The sequence below is a fragment of the Lynx rufus genome, unplaced genomic scaffold (assembly GCF_022079265.1).
Source record: "Lynx rufus isolate CCGP_SWC_20201006 ecotype Redwood Valley unplaced genomic scaffold, mLynRuf1.p SCAF_8, whole genome shotgun sequence".
Taxonomy (NCBI): domain Eukaryota; kingdom Metazoa; phylum Chordata; class Mammalia; order Carnivora; family Felidae; genus Lynx; species Lynx rufus.
In genome coordinates this window covers 133,140,645-133,157,621 of record NW_025814896.1, presented here as the reverse complement: position 1 = coordinate 133,157,621, position 16,977 = coordinate 133,140,645, and the positions used below count along the sequence as shown (strand labels likewise).

The 16,977-nt window shown below is 43.7% G+C and overlaps 1 protein-coding gene across 1 annotated transcript in view; it reads right to left on the bottom strand.

The window, feature by feature from the left end:
• NOL10 (nucleolar protein 10) overlaps positions 1 to 16,977 on the bottom strand; it is a 91,680-nt gene that overhangs the window by 17,244 nt on the left and 57,459 nt on the right. Inside the window, exons 14-17 of the mRNA XM_047068940.1 lie at positions 10,598 to 10,724; positions 8,069 to 8,148; positions 7,790 to 7,888; positions 5,631 to 5,720 (exon numbers count right to left, since the gene is read on the bottom strand). Coding sequence (XP_046924896.1) covers positions 5,631 to 5,720; positions 7,790 to 7,888; positions 8,069 to 8,148; positions 10,598 to 10,724 — 396 coding nt within the window. The remainder of the gene's footprint in view (positions 1 to 5,630; positions 5,721 to 7,789; positions 7,889 to 8,068; positions 8,149 to 10,597; positions 10,725 to 16,977) is intronic.

Below are 16,977 nucleotides of genomic sequence, written 5' to 3'. Positions count from 1 at the left end.
AGCATTAACTTTTTTTTTCTTAATCTTCAAAAATAAATGTACTGGGGCGCCTGGGTGGCGCAGTCGGTTAAGCGTCCGACTTCAGCCAGGTCACGATCTCGCGGTCCGTGAGTTCGAGCCCCGCGTCAGGCTCTGGGCTGATGGCTCGGAGCCTGGAGCCTGTTTCCGATTCTGTGTCTCCCTCTCTCTCTGCCCCTCCCCCGTTCATGCTCTGTCTCTCTCTGTCCCAAAAATAAATAAACGTTAAAAAAAAAAAAAAAACAAAAAAAAAACAAAAATAAATGTACTGCCTAAAGACAAGTTATGTTTTGGATGAACAATTATGAACTACTAACTCTTCGGACCTAGTATAAAAATATCTTACTTGGAGATTTTTCCTAGTCTGTTTGTTTTCACAGCTGACTTAAAAAAAAAAAAAAGGAGTAGGATAAGATGAGTAATATTCTACAGTAGTTTGTAAGTGTCTGGGTAGCTATCTACCCTAGAAAGATACATGTACATATGCTCAACACCTGCCATTCAAAGGTGAAAACACCTGGAAGCATCATTATTCCTAGTCCTCCTTCCAAGATTTGAGTAGGATGTTTATTCTGAATATTCTGTCCCAACACAGTAACATACAAGGAATGCTTCATATTTAAAACAAGTCAATTCCTTTAATGCTATGATATCTATAAAATTAATGCCGCGATGGCTATGATGCAGACTTCTGGGTAAAGATGGTCTGAACACACACATCTCCTTCTAATCTCTGCCAATTCCATTAAAACAACAGAAAATGGACTTTAAATGAAGACACGACCCTTAAGGATGAGGAGGACAAAAAAGGAAACAGGAGCGGTGAGATTCTGGAAAGAAGAAAGGCAGGCCTCAAACCTGCCCTGTCCACAGAGAGGCTTCTTCCCTGGAGGGGAAGAGGCGTGTCCTCTGGGACAGCAGGACTCCGAGGGCCAGGGGAGCGTGTGGCACGAAGGGGCTGCACACTAATGTCACCCTTCCCCCCAAGCCGTCGTGACTAGGGTTCTCAGAATGCTAGGAGCCGGGCGTCACCCTCCAGGCAGCAGAACCTGACCAGCCAAGAGAAAGGCCAAAAGACATTGCTGTTTGGAGCTTCCCCGAGGAAACAGCGTGGCCAGGTCACCACACAGTGCGTGGGGAGTCCTGCCTCCCCACCTCAGAGTTTCCATTCAGCTTTTTAGACCTTTCACTCTTAAATATAAACAAATGACCTGAGGTCACATGAGGAAAAACTACTTAAAAAAATTTTCCCCCCCCAAAATTCCGCCAGCACCGAAGAGCCTGTTTCTGGATTCAAAGGGCCCACACAGTGGCCGGCACTGAGGGCTGGGTTAACAGAGGGAAGGCAGTCCCCGGTGCAGGCTCAGCCCCCCGTGGGCACTTTCTCCACTCTTCCTCTTCCTTGCCCGACTCCCTTATTTTGGAGGAGAGAATCCTAAGGAATTTCCCGAGGAAAATGAGCACATAAATGTAATGTGTGGTTGTTGCTGACAGCATGCATGTCTGAACAATCTCTTCACTCTACACCCTTACACTGACTGCCTGCTTGTCTGGGTTGGAAAGAATATTCCTTCAGAAAGCTAAAGGTTAAAGGTCCTGTATGCAACACGGGGAGAAAGTGGAGCGAATCCCCAGGATGCCGGCAGCGCACCAGCATCCGGAGGTGACCAGTCCAGAACGGAGCAGGGCCGACACATGTAGAAGACGCTCCGTCAGGAAAAGGAAAATTAATGTAAAAACCGGTACTCATATAAATATCCTGCGAGGAGATGTAGAGAGTCAGCAAACTGGTTAACTAGTTTACCGCTAGTTAAGTAGGGCCAACTAGTGATCACCACACAGAAAACAAACAAAAAGTCAACACTCAGTCCAGGGAAGACGGAGGCTGGACGGGAAATGTAACCATGAATTGCCTCCAGACTCGGCCTTGGGCGGAAAGAGCACCTGCATGGTCCTGACGCAAGTGCCGGGTGCTGAGCGTCCCAAGTTGCAGTAGAACTTATCGGGAGGGAAGGTCATGGAAACAGGTAAGATGACTGGCCTGGCATTTAAAAGTCAGGGGGGAGCAGCGTGGGCAGTATTAGGACCCAAGGGAGCCTAACACCAAAATAATTAGCTGAAAAGGCAAAAGTATCTCTGGACAGGAGAAAATGAGGGAGGAGGTGGAGGAGGAAAAGGACAGAGGGGGAGCCACCGTTCCTAACAAACCCTGGAGAAATATTTAGTTCCTAAAACTACATGTGTAAAACTGTAATAAAAACCAAGAGCAATTTTTCACTGGTCCTATAAAAACTTTACAAATAGTATTTGGGATGTTAAAGCCGATCTGATCCAGCCCGGTGTCTACACACGCACGGCTGCCTCTGCTCCCTAGAGAGATGAATTAGGACTTTAAGACCTGCTCTTAATGGTATGGAATAACCCCCGGGCTAAGACACCGCCCCGCGGCTCCGGGCCAGAGCACGCCTGGCCTGGAGATGTGCTGCAGGACAACCCGGGACTAACCCGCCGCGGAATCCAGCAGAAGGACGTCCACACAAGACTCTACGGCAACAGCGAGAAACTGGGAGAAGAGGCCAACAGCCAGGGAATGGCACTTGTAAGGAAAATGGCTCAAACCCTTTCCGATCAAATGGTTACTCACCGGTGCCACACCTCTCCAAGCTGCCTGTGCACACGGGAAGTCAATTCACACTTGTTGAGAGAACAGATGGATTGACTCTCACTTAACTACAATTAACGCCCCCAAGTGCCTTCGTTTGGCCTAAGATGGCGACGATGCTTCTTGACACTAACCACTCGGTGGGAGGGCCCCTTCCCACCGCAGGTCCATCACCAACTGAACAGTACACACCTTCTTAAGCTTTAGTTATGTCATGAGGGGCGGCAATATCTGGAAACATATTTCACTGTCCGCCTCCAAGAAATTCGAGTTGGGGCCAAGGCAGAACGAAACCACACTGACTTTCCAATCAGAAGCCAGCAGAGCTGCGCGAGCTCCTGAGGGTTTGGAGAACTGCTGACAGATATAACGGACCCTTTAAGTACTCTGCCCGTTATGAAGGGTTCTTTCCTCGGCTCATGAATGCCTTGTAAGGTCTTCATTTTAATTCGATGACAATGTAAACAACAGATCGTATAAGCTTTGTCTAAGAACAGCCTCAGATTTCTCGAAAACTGTACTCAAGAGTTTCTGGCAGGAAACTGAGCCCTGATAATAGGCCCCAAATTGGGTCAGGAAGCAAATTAGGGGCACGTTTTACAAATACCACTTTCTAGCAGAATTTTATCAGGTGGCACAGCTTTTACAAGGACAGCACTTCCAGCAGCTAGAGACACAATGCTGTCTGAGGAGAGAGGATAAGAATTTTGAAGGCTGTTCCTCTTTGCACCGCAACAGAAGCAGCACACAGCCTGTCCACAGTACATAGCCTGATGGAGGATTCTTCACAGGATGACCCTCTTACTGTTTTCACAACAAATTTTAAATGCACAAATGATCATGGTTTTTCCCGTTGGCTCTTATGATCGTTTTGCATGCTTTCGTTCACAGAGTCATTTTTACCATCCTGCCCCCCCTGCAGAGTGAGGACTATCACTATGTGTCATGAACCTTCTCTGGCTGCCCCCAAACTCAATGAAAGAAAGGGGATGGCGGGGCAAGGACAGGGTCCTTTTCCCACATTTTCATAATCACAAGGGCCTTTTTAAAAGGCTTCTGAACTGAGCATACCACACTGCACAGGTATCAAAACTGCAATTTAGTCTTACTCTCTGTAATATTTACATATGTACCACATAGATAAAGGCCCATAAGCATAAAACATTGATAGGAAGCATATATCCGCATCCTCCATTAGCCCCACTCTCTTCCTCCTGAAGCTTTAGGGCCTGTAACCCAAAGATCACTTCCATTTAGCTTACAAAATGACATTAGACGTTATGAAGCTGAGAAGTTAGCTCCCTAGTCAGGCTCAGGCTGGGCTAACAGGAAAACCCAGGAGAGTGCCCTGAGGAGAGTCAGCGGTGCAGGGAGCACTCACGTCGCTAGTACTTTAAGATACACGTACACACTTAACGCCCTGACGCTAGTTAGGAGGGCGCGTAGATACAGCACGTGCGTATAAATGTACGTAGTGAGTTTAAATAGTTGTTCCAATGTTGGCATATTTTTCACACACTGAAAATGGAAGCATAAACATCATCTACGTATTTACTTAAGGTGGGCTTCTGAAAATCAAGATTTAAATAATATAATAAAAAAATGTAGCGGGGCGCCTGGGTGGCTCAGTCGGCTGAGCGTCCGGCTTCGGCTCAGGTCATGATCTCACGGTTTGTGAGTTCGAGCCCCATGTTGGGCTCTGTGCTGACAGTGTGGAGCCTGCCTGGAATTCCCTCCCTCTCTCTCTGCCCCTCCCCCACTCGTGCTCGCTCGCTCTCTCTCAAAATAAATGAATAAACTTAAAAAAAATTTTTTTTCAATGTAATAGGCCAGGATTGAAGGTGCGCAAGGATGAGGAGGCAGAGGGTAAGCAGTGAGTGTGACTCCATTTAGAAATCACAGCACTCCAAGAAGGCCCCCCTCTTGTCCCATCGTTGCACGTTATAGAAGAAAAAACTATGCCCCAGTGAAGCCCAGGGTCACCCAGAATGACCCAACCAGCGAGCAAGAAACTAGTGAGCGACGTGACCCTTCGTCTGTAGTCCACTGGCAATTCCTGGAACAGACTGGAACAAAAATAAACACACAAGGAGCTGGCTCATCTCATGTTCACTCACCTCTTTAAAAACTACCCAGAGAAGAGAGAAAGAATAAACAAGCAAACAAGAACCGCTCGAGAGCATAACCGGTCCAAAGTCCCAAGGTCAGGCCCTTTGCTCAGATTTACAACTCATTCTAGTAAGGAGCCAAGGCTGAGTTATCTGCCTGCCTGCTCGAAGCAGGTGATGAGGAAGTCTTCAGGTATCTGGGAAGATTAGAAAAATCTCCCCCGTCCTGATAATGTCAGCTACATGAAGCGTTTCGGGGCTGATCTTCATCCATTTTCACACTAGTAACGGAAGCTGAGCTGCAGTTACACAGAAGTGTGCATACCTCCTGACAATGCCAAGTCTAAACAAAAATTCGCTACTTCTGGAATTATAAAAAGACCTAGTCAGAACAAAGAAAAACAATCAACAATTTAGGTATTTAACAGCAAAAGGATTAAGTAAACGATACATCCTTAGGAGAGTATATGCAGCTCTCCAAAGAATTTACAAAGAATTTTTAATAAAATGGGAAACCACTTGTGTTATTTTACACAACCAGGATAAATATGTATACAATATTATCTCGCCATCATAGCTTAGAATTTTAAGAGAAGTAAAACAGGAAGGAAATTCAGTAACATCTTAATGATGCCTTCTTTGGGTAGAATTACATAAGTGACACGCTTTACGTTCTTTTCTATTTTCCAGACTTCTCATATTGAGTGTATACTATCCTACAAGCAGGGGGGTGATGAAGCTACGTGTATTTTTCAAGAATAAAGGGAAAAGATAATTTTAAGCTACCACTAGGAAAATACAGAAACAATTTATCAATCCCCCACTGCCTTATAAAATCTTACCTTAACTTTCTTTTTCCAGGTAGATTTTTGCTTTTCCTCCTCTTCCTCAATTAATTTAAGTGCCAGCTCTTTGTTAACTTTCGGCAATTTCTAACAGCAGGAAAAAAAAAAGGTGTATGAAATGTCTACAGTTTAGCTTTAAAAGTTAACAGTTCTGTAAGAAGTACAATCTCACCAACAGGTGATGTCTAATTCTCATTTTTAAACTTTCGTCGTCCCCAGAGTAGGGAAGAATGCGGACACAGGGGATGCCATCAGGCACGCACAAAGGGACAGAGCCCTCAGCGCCGGGAGCGCTCGAGCTCACGCGGCCCCCTCCTGTGCATGGAGAAGCCAGCTGGGAGAAGCAGTGTCGGGGGGTCAGCGCACCGGGGGAGGCCCTCGCTGTGAACGGGAGGCCAGCAGGCCTGCCGCTGCAGCCCCTGGCTGGGGTTCAGGGAACCCCTAAAACGCTACTAATAATCCCAAATGCACTACCTCCTGCCCTGCAGTGGCAGATTTCTAAGGGGAGTTCTAGGTGTGAGTCTGACAGCTCTCAGGACAAAGCTGCGAGCTCTTTATTGTTCCCCACTTAGTGCTTATGTCCCTTGTAAAATACAACTTGGACAAGTAATGCAAAGAAGGGGACAAGAGTGCTCCATGTCCCAGCCTCCCCCTTGCCCCCACACACACATCTGACACTCCCAAAAAACAAGTAATCTGGAAAAAGGAAATACCAGCGACTAGCCTTTAGTACTGAGTGTGTGTACATATGTGTGTTTATGCACACGTATGTGTGTGTACGTATGCACGTGTCTTTGGTACTGTGTACACGTGTGTGTTTGTGCACACGTATGTGTATGTACGTATGCATACGTCTTTGGTACTGTGTGCACGTTTGTGCACACGTATGCAAACGTACACGTGCATGTGTCTTTAGTACTCAGTGGGTGTACATACGTGTTTTGCACATGCATGTATATGTACGTATGTACATCTTTAGTACTGTGTGCAAATATGTGTGTTTATGCACCCGTATGTGTATGTATGTATGCATGTGTCTTTAGTACTGAGTGTGTGTACATACGTGTGTGTTTATGCAAATGTACGTATTTGTACACATGCATGCATCTGTGTGTCCATTTATCACCAATGTTCAGCTACAAACGAGCGGGGCAATAGAGAGAATGGGAAGCAGAGGGCCTCAGCGTCCCTGCCTGCTGGCTGCTGGGCCAACATCGAAAGTTAAAAGTTCTTCCCCCTGGCAGCAAACAGATGGTCAGCACAGCCTGGGGTTCCAGTTTGGGGTTTTCTGACCACCCCCCAGGACGCCAGCCCCGGCTGCAGCCCTCCTGGGGAGCCCGGGTCCCAGCGGTAGCCTCAGCAGCCCAGCTCCTCAGGGCCCGCCTCCTTCCTGGTGCTCCCCGCCCCCCACCCAGCCGTGCTACTTGCTTCCTGCAGCCACTGCCTCTCTTATCAATATCCTTATTCCATATCAGTATCAAGATGCCTCAGTTCTCTAACACCTGGCTGACAATTCTTTACGTTGAATTCTATTAATGTAACTAGGTGGCCTGATGTGACATAGTCTGATGGCCCTGATCCAAGCAGACAGCCTAGGGTACTGCCAAATGTCAGAAATGGGAATTATCGAAGCCTCAACACCCTAAACACTGAAAACTCATCCGAAAACTCCATCACGTTTTCTTAGAAGGGCCGCCACTATCAGTCCCTCCGGCATCCTTTCCCACAACGTCATGACCACAGAATCCATTACGATCAACCTGTAAAGAGTGCCCACCCTCATGACCAGTAAGATACACCAAAACTATTAGAAACAGATGTAAACTAAAAATGGGAAGACAGGGGCGCCTGGGTGGCGCAGTCGGTTAAGTGTCCGACTTCAGCCAGGTCACGATCTCGCGGTCCGTGAGTTCGAGCCCCGCGTCAGGCTCTGGGCTGATGGCTCAGAGCCTGGAGCCTGTTTCCGATTCTGTGTCTCCCTCTCTCTCTGCCCCTCCCCCGTTCATGCTCTGTCTCTCTCTGTCCCAAAAATAAATAAAAAAAAAAAAAAAAAATGGGAAGACAAAGAAACGGATGGCAGGTTGTTTTGGAATAACACACAAAATGAAAATTAAGTACTTTCCCCTGGTAAACTCAACAGTGAGCACAAGATCTACCTTTAACTGGACTCTCTGTGCACGTGTTTCTTCTATCTTCTGTCGGATCTTATCTTTCCTGTATTCTTCATAAGCAAATGGATTTACCATCAATTTCACCTTTTCAAAGTGGAAAAAAAAGTTCACAAATGAAAGTCATATTTAAGAGCATGTTTCATATACACCATGACTATTATGCTGACAGATTGTCTTACAAATCAAGTATGTTTTGCAAAATGCAAGTAAATAGAAAAGAAATGGCTCATTAATCACATAAAATCAGGGCAGTTTTCTATTTACCTTGTGATAGAGTCTTATATCCATGAAAAATCCATGCATATATGCCCGGAGAAATGGTGACCCAATTAGATGTGTGAGCCCTGGAAAGAGTTAATCACAAGAGGGCAGGTCATTATGAAATCTTTTTTTTTTTTCCATTTTTTTTTTTATGTTTACTCTTTTTTTTTGAGAGAGAGAGAGAGAGATACAGAGTGAGAGCAGAGGAGGGGCAGAGAGAGAGACAGAAAGAGAGAGAGAGACAGAATCTGAAGCAGGCTTCAGGCTCCGAGCTGTCAGCACAGAGCCTGATGTGGGGCTCGAACTCATGAACCGTAAGAATATGACCTGAGCCAAAGTCTGACGCTTCACGGACTCGAGCCACCCAGGTGCCCCAGGTTCTTATGAAATCTTGATGAAAAATAAACAGGTTTTCTTGGATTATAGTAAAATTTCACTTCTGATTGATTATCAGAAGATTTCACTCTGGAGACCAGAACCACTAATTTTCATAAACTATGGAGAAAATCTAGTCCATTCTAAGCAGTGTCACTCTTACTTATTTTAAATGTCATATTAAACATAAAGGTGACAAAAAGTCTTTATGAACTATGAAAGACTGCTAAAGAAAGATCCTTAATACTAATGGTTCTCAGATTTTTGGATTCCACGGATCAGTTTAATTTAAAAAATACTCCTGGCATCAACAGTAACTTGCCAACTTTCATTGTGCCAGGTAGGAGCAGTGGGGGTGGGGTCGGGGGGCATTATCTTCCATAATTTCCGAACACAAAGCACGCTATCACAATGATAACGTAGCAAGGGCATGTTCTTTCCATTATTCTCATTTTATAGATGAGAAAACCAAGGCTTAACAGGGTTAAACAAGCTGGCCAAGTCCTCGGATATGAAGCAGAAGAGGGGGATGTGTACCCGTCAGCCTTCCTCCGATGCTCACGGTGTTAGTCACCATGCGTTCTGTCCAGCATTGTGGCACAATATTCCATGAAACATGTTTTGGGAAATACCATGCTTTAGAACTGCCTTCCTCACCCAAAGTAAACACAGTAAGAGAGACTAAACAAGCACCCAAGATGAACTAAACACAGTCTTTTTAAAACCCTGCAAAACAACAATGACTTTTCCCCTCCCATGTTAAGAATGGAGGTGAGTGTGACAGACACAAGTATAAAAATTACCCTGAAAATGCTTAGGAAGGCCCAGAAGCAGGAAAATCTTATTTCACTATATTTCAATCAGGGATCATTTTTAAAAAGCTGACTACAAGTCTTTCCTCTTTAAACATTAACATTTAAAGAGTTACTTTGGTGGGAACTGGCAGAAAATGAGTTCTGCCTGGATTAATTGTGCTATGAAATACACCTTAAGGGACTCCTCGGTGGCTCAGTTGCTTAAGCGTCGGACTCTTGATCTTGGCTCAGGTCGTGATCCCAGGGTTGTGGGATCCAGTCCTGTATCAAGCTCTACACTGAGTTCGGAGCCTGCTTGAGATTCTCTCTCCCTCCCTCCCTCCCTCTGCCCTTCTGCTAGAGCTAATTAAAAAACAAATACAGCTTAAAAATAAGGTTTAATAACTTCTCTGTTTATTTATGCCACAACTGTATTTTCTCTTAACGTTTAACTGCGGCTGTGCACTCATCTGTTCCACAGACACCTAAGTTGCCTGGATTTGTAAAGAATGGGTCCTCTGAGTCTGCCCGCTCTCCATGCAAATTTCTTACGCGGCCTCTAACGACACGACTCGATCAGCACGATCTGCTCTCCTTATCCTGCAGGGTAGTGCCAGTCATCTGAGCAACACGCATTCCCCTGAGGGGCGGTATGGTTGAGGTGAAAAGCACGTGCTCCAGGTGTAAAGCCAAACCCACACGTTCACGATCACTGGGGTCTTTGGCAAGTTCGTTTCACCTTCTTGGGCCTCAGTTTCCTCGTCTACAAAATGGTGTCATAACCGTAGCCACTCCACGGAGCGGCGAGGATTAAGAGCTGTATGTGAACGTGCAGAATATTACCCGGCACATGGTAAGCCCTACGAGTGCTGGCTACCACTGATAAAAGGCATTTCTTGTCTGTGACCCTCAAGCCTAAAGGAACTATTAACGTTCTACGTATCTGAGGATTCAATCGGGTTTCTAAGTTTTGGATGAGGTCTTCTGTAAGCTTAAAGGGAGCCAGAAATCATTTACGCGAAGTCTCTGTGATGTTTTCAAAACCTTCTACTCAAAGCAGTACTAAAAAAAATGTATCACTGCTTTCTTGACATTTTTCTATACATAGCTAGTGTGCTCAAGAAAGTTACTCCTCGCTTAAGATACAAAAAAGGTTGGGGAGGTTGAATTATCTGAATCTGTCCTAAGCAGAGATTACCAACTTGACAATGTACATAGACTGTTATATCTGCTTTGGCAGGAAAAGAAGATGCGGAGAATCAGATAAAACGTGACTCTACTGCCCCCAATGTTCAAAACTCCCCCTCCCCAACAATTTTATAAATATTTTATCCTAATTTTTTTTTTTTTTTTTTTTTTTTACCTAAATTTTCAAGGTCTTTCTTGGTGACAAACTTGTAATCATCGTAAACTGTGCTTTCTGGATTCTCTTCTAGTTCTTCTGTCAAGTTGTCCAGGAAGGAGCACCACCTGGGAGCAGGGCCCAAAACCTACCGGCGTGGATCAAAAGGTTAGCAGATGGACACTCTCGCCACATCAACTAACGGTGACTTACTTTACAACCGGATTTTCTTAAATTTAAAAATCCTTGTTTGTATCAGAAGTGTTGGAAACTAATTACAATATGCATAATCAACAAGTATATAATGGAAGGGAATAAAGTAGGAAAAATTTAGGCTTGTGAGGGAAAAATTTCAGTCTGGGATGCAAAGATATTTAAAAAAAAATTTTTTTTAATGTTTATTTATTTTTGAGAGAGACAGAGACAGAGATTGAGCAGGGGAGGGGCACAGAGAGAGGGAGACACAGAATCCGAAGCAGGTTCCAGGCTCTGAGCTGTCAGCACAGAGCCTGACGCAGGGCTCAAACCCACGGACCGTGAGATCATGACCTGAGCTGAAGATGGACGCCCAAATGACTGAGCCACCCAGGCGCCCCTGGGATGCAAAGATATTAATGAACGTTCTTACATTAGCACTATCAAAATACAAATAAATAATGCAGGTACTTAAAATAATATCCATTTATCATCTCTTTCATTCAAAAGAGTGCTAGAATCTACAAAAGCGTATTTGGCATAAGAGATTTTTTTTAAGTCCACCTCTCATGAAGACAAAGTCTAAAATGAGAATCACCTTTCTTTTTTTTAAAGCCTATTTATTTATTTTTTTTTTTAATTTTTTTTTTCAACGTTTATTTATTTTTGGGACAGAGAGAGACAGAGCATGAACGGGGGAGGGGCAGAGAGAGAGGGAGACACAGAATCGGAAACAGGCTCCAGGCTCTGAGCCATCAGCCCAGAGCCTGATGCGGGGCTCGAACTCACGGACCGTGAGATCGTGACCTGGCTGAAGTCGGACGCTTAACCGACTGCGCCACCCAGGCGCCCCAAAGCCTATTTATTTTGAGAGAGAGACAGAGAGCACAAGTGGAGGAGGGGCAGAGAGAGAGAGAGAGAGAGAGAGAGGGACAGAGAGAGAATCCCAAGCAGATTCCACACTGTCAGCACAGAGCCTGACATGGGGCTCAAACCCAGGAACCATGGGATCATGACCTAGGCTGAAGTCAGACACTTAACCGACCGAGCCACCCAGGCACCCTGCAAATCACCTTCTTTTCAGGGGTTTTCAAATAATTACTTGATAATTATATTTGCTCTTGTGTGGTCCACTTCATTTAATTCATTAAAAATTAAAATTCTCTATATAGAATCCTTCAGACTTAACCTAAAATGGGTCACCAGGACCCACAAGTTAATCCCAATGATAGGCTGAGGAATAAAAGTTGAATACAATTTATAACCCACTAATACAATATGAATAGTTCGTAATTCATAGTTGTAATCCAACTGCTTCCATAAAATGTGACTGCTTTTTACTTTTTTGCTGTTGATACAGATCTTTCCCAGCACTACGCCTCACCCACTGAGGTCAAGGCTTATCCCAAATGAAACAATGCTACGCAGCGGGAAGGCTATGCTATTGAAAGTGTCTGCTGAACTACAGGCTTTCAGAAGAACAACCCTGGGCTGACAAAATGGAACTTCCCGTGACTACTTCCCTGTGTATTTTGATAGCTATCAACTCAACAGGAGAAAAACAAAAATCATAATGGAAATGATGAAACCTAGCTTAAACTTTCTGGAGAAGGGAAGGTGGAAGAGACTCGTAACAAGGAACAACAGCGCCTAATACCATCTTTACTCAAAAAAATAGTAAATGTTAGATATGGCCACACTGGCATAGTATCATTGTGCTCGATTAGAAAGGGTGATCCCCCCCAAGCCCCAAAGGTTATGGCACTCATCAACATGAAAAATAATGTTTAATGAGCATAAAAGGAGTCCTATCAACAAGTTTCATATTGGCATAATCTATGCAATTTAAAAAAAAATAAAGGTTTTGATGCTCTGAGTGGTTTGACTCTAACCATAAAAGATAAAACCTTCAAGAAATGCAAGGCATTAAAAAAAATTCAATGTAGGACACTTTTTAAAGAAACTGCTATGATTTTAAACAATTTTAGGACAGTAGCTCGAAGTCAACAAATGTCGATGATAAATGCTACTACATATAAAGCACTGTGCTAAAACCGAAGAGTTTATCAAATCTGGCTGGAGCAGAAAATCTAGCGGAACACATGCACACAACATTCAGTTGTGTAAAGCAACAGACTGAGATCGCACGGAGTCTGCGGGGAAGACAGGTGGGGGCTGCAATACACGGCAGGCTGGGACCCCGAAAAGCACATACAGAGGGACTTCGGGTGGGAGCGAACTCCTGAGTAAGCTGGGAAAATCGTGAGCCCCTTCAAGAGAGAGCTTGGGCACTTACGCTCCAGGTATGTGCGTCCCATCGTTCATAAAGCAAACGCATAAAGCAAAAGCTCTGCCATCTGCTGGAGTAGAACCTAAGACGGCAACCTCCTCTCTTCTTTTAGACAGAAAGCACCCTATGGTCGCTTTTCCAGAATATGATCCCCAAGATACTGTCCTCTTGGGAAGGTAGGAACTTCATCTGTTCTAAATGCTGAATTTCGAGTACCTAGAATACTGCCTGTCAAGTAGTACTGTTTTCAATACATATTTCACAAATACATCTATTCTTACATCATGTATGAATGTGTTCATGAATTCCACGCGCACAAAGTACTAAGACGTAAACGGTCCTGGGGCACCTGGGTGGCTCAGTCGGTTAAGCATCTGACTTCGGCTCAGGTCATGATCTCACAGCTCGTGAGCTCAAGCCCCGCGTCGGGCTCGGTGCTGACAGCTCAGAGCCTGGAGCTGCTTTGGATTCTGTCTCCCTCTCTCTCTGTCCCTCCCCTACTTGCACTCTGTCTCTTTCTCTCTCTTAATTATAAAAAAACATGTAAAAAAATTAAAAAGAAAAAAGACCTAAAGGGTCCTGTTTGGCACGAGTATTTTTTAAATTGTTTAATTTTCCTTATTCAGAAAAAAAAAAACACTCAAATACTTCTCCATAAAACTACTGGATATGAGAACACTTTTTGGTGAAAGTCAGACTATTTTGCCTCCTATGCGAGGGGGCAATGGTTACCAAATAACCTCATAATAAAGCAGTTTCACCTTTAAAAACCTTCAATCAGTGATAAACATGGGCTTCAAAGACAGTAAGATTATACTGTGCTAACCGACTCTTCTGGAGGGAGGGTGGTGAAGGGCAGGAGTATCAAAATATCATCCCAGATCTGAACTTATTTTCACAAAAGTCCTTTTTGATAATGTTCCACGACATTCATCTTGATTAGTTAACTGGATTCTAATGGAATTGTTCTAAACGGCCTCTCAGGGGACAGATCTGGTTACGGTAAATAAACTCTGCAATCAAATTCGTGGCCATTAAATTTTATAGGAGGAAATATTTCCATCAAAAACAAAATTTAATCGGGTGGGTTGATTTTATTAATCACATTTCCCTAGTTCCTCTTCAGGAAAAAAAAAAAAAACATCAGAACAACCATAACAAAGTTGAAATTAATGATTTAACTGGCATTAAACTGCAGGTCTACCTAAATCACAGCTCTCCTCAAAGGTCTACCATTAGTTTGTAAAAGCAGTAGTTGGCTTCTGGAGGACTTAACCATATGCACAACTCTCTGGGGTACCCATAATGACCACAATATTAATTAATGTGTAAAAAGTCCTTGTTTTCACTCAAAATATGTTAAGCCTTCAATTAATCCTTAAAAATATATTCATTTGCTTCCTACATTTCAGGCTTTCCAACTTGAAGAAAGCTTCCTTTTTAACCACTGGTGTCCTATTACTACTCTATGTATCGAAAGCTTCTAGGTTTTCTGTACTGTCGTTAGACTGCTATATTCCGTACTTCCGCCACAACTGATTATTGCTTGCTTACCTACATTTTTATGAGCCTTAAGAGTTTTGTCTGTTTCAGAAAGCTGGTGAAGACTGTTCTATTTTGAACTTCTGTTATCTGTTAATGAACTTCTACTTTGAATTTGTAAGAATCTCCTAAAGTCACAAGTCAATACAGCAGAGAACCGGAAAGGGACTCTGTGAGCTACTATTAAGGGACACTGTGGGTCCCTCAGCAACTTTAATGACCATCTTATCAATGAATCTAAACAGAAACATGTGGTCCTCCTGAATGGGAAACAATCTTGATCAACATGCCCTGGGAAGGCCTCAACTCCAATGCAGCCAAGTATCTGCTTGCTCTCATCCACGTGAGCAAGAAGAACTGATTTTAAAGTACGTGAAAACACACGCTACGTGCCCAAGATCATCTGTCTCTACGACTACAAACTTCCTTTAAGACGTTACTTATATAAGCTCAATTTTAAAATTCAAAGTTCTCGTGGGGCGCCTGGGTGGCTCAGTCCGTTAAGCTCCGACTTCTGCTCAGGTCTATGATCTCATGGTTTATGAATTCGAGACCTGCGTCGGGCTCTGTGCTGACGGCTCAGACTCTGGAGCCTGTTTCGGGTTCTGGGTCTCCCTCTCTGCTCCTCCCCTGCTCACACTCTCTCTCGAAAATAAACATTAAAATTCAAAGTTCTCATATATTCGGGTAGTGGACAAAAATGACAGAGTGGGGAGAAAAGAGAATGGATTATTAAAATTCTTATGGAGTTGACAGAAGAGGGCGGCCCTCCCACACCCTACTTACGAAAAATCACTGTGTCACACGCATCCCAAAGCTGGGTTGGGGCAGAAATGAAGATTGAGAGTTTTCTAAAGGGGTGGTTTTTAACAGATTAAGGACAGTTAAAATAACAACAACAAAGTATTATTCCTATTATTAGAGACAAAGAGCCAAACTAGTAGGTCAGTATAAATCTCATCATTTTTTCCATCTACTTACAAAGCTACTGAGCACAACTAATCTCATCATCTTCCTACCGTCAAATGGTAAGAAAATAACTGATAACGGCAGTTCAATTTGAAATTCTTTTATGTTTGTTTATTTCAAGTTTTATATTTAAGTTCCAATTAGTTAACATCTACTGTAATATTAGTTTTAGGAAGAGAATTTAGTGATTCATCACTTACACTTAACACTCAGTGCCATCATAAGTGCCCTCCCTAAGGCCCATCCCCCCATCTAGCCCATCCCCCACCCCCACCCTCCAACAACCCTCAGTGTGTTCTCTTTTATGGTGTCTCTCTTCTGCCCCCCACCCCATGCTCCTGTTTCGTTTCCTAAATTCCTCTGACTTATCTCGTTTAGCATAATACACTTTAATTCATCCACGTGGTTGCAAATGGCAAGATTTCATTCTTTCCTTATGACTGAGTAATATTCCATTGTGTATAGACACATGTTCCTTATCCATTCATTGGGTGATGGACATGTAGGCTCTCTCCGTAATTTAATTCTTGTAGCTAATGCTGTGATAAACATTGGGGTGCATGTGTCCCTTCAATTCAGTATTTTTGTATCATTTGGATAAATACCTAGTGGTGCAATTGCCGTGTCATTGGGTAGTTTTACTTCCCACTTTCGGGGGAAACTCCAGTGTTCTCCCGTATGGCTGCACCAGTTTCCACTGCCACCGACAGTGCACGAGGGGTCCCCCTTCTCCACATCTTCGCCAACACCTGTTGTTTCCTGTGTTGTTCAGTTCGGCCATTCTGACAGGTGTGAGGTCGTACCTCGTTGTTTGTTTTTCCCTGAAATTAGTATCTTGAATTTCTAATGATTTAAAAAAACCTTTAGCAACTGAGAAAATTCTTAATTACTCTACTTGGGAGAACTATACCACAGACAGTAAATAACTCTGAACGAAAATGGGCTTATAAGCTGGGAAACTTCAACTGACATTAGCACACACAGAAGTACAGGATGTACCCCAGCACAAACTGTTGATTTTTAAAAATATTCTGTTCCAGAATTCTCAGAATGCATTGCAGCATAGTGTGAAGTAGGGTATCTTTAAATGATAACTGGGGGCGCCTGGGTGGCTCAGTCGGTTAAGCGTCTGACTTCAGCTCAGGTCACGATCTCGCGGTCCGTGAGTTCGAGCCCCGCGTCGGGCTCTGGGCTGATGGCTCAGAGCCTGGAGCCTGTTTCCGATTCTGTGTCTCCCTCTCTCTCTGCCCCTCCCCCGTTCATGCTCTGTCTCTCTCTGTCTCAAAAATAAATAAAACGTTAAAAAAAAAATTTTTTTAAATGATAACTGGAAAAAGAATCATGATAGTATAAGAGAGCATAACATCACATGGAAAAATGACTTAAGTATATTGTTAAGAGAATA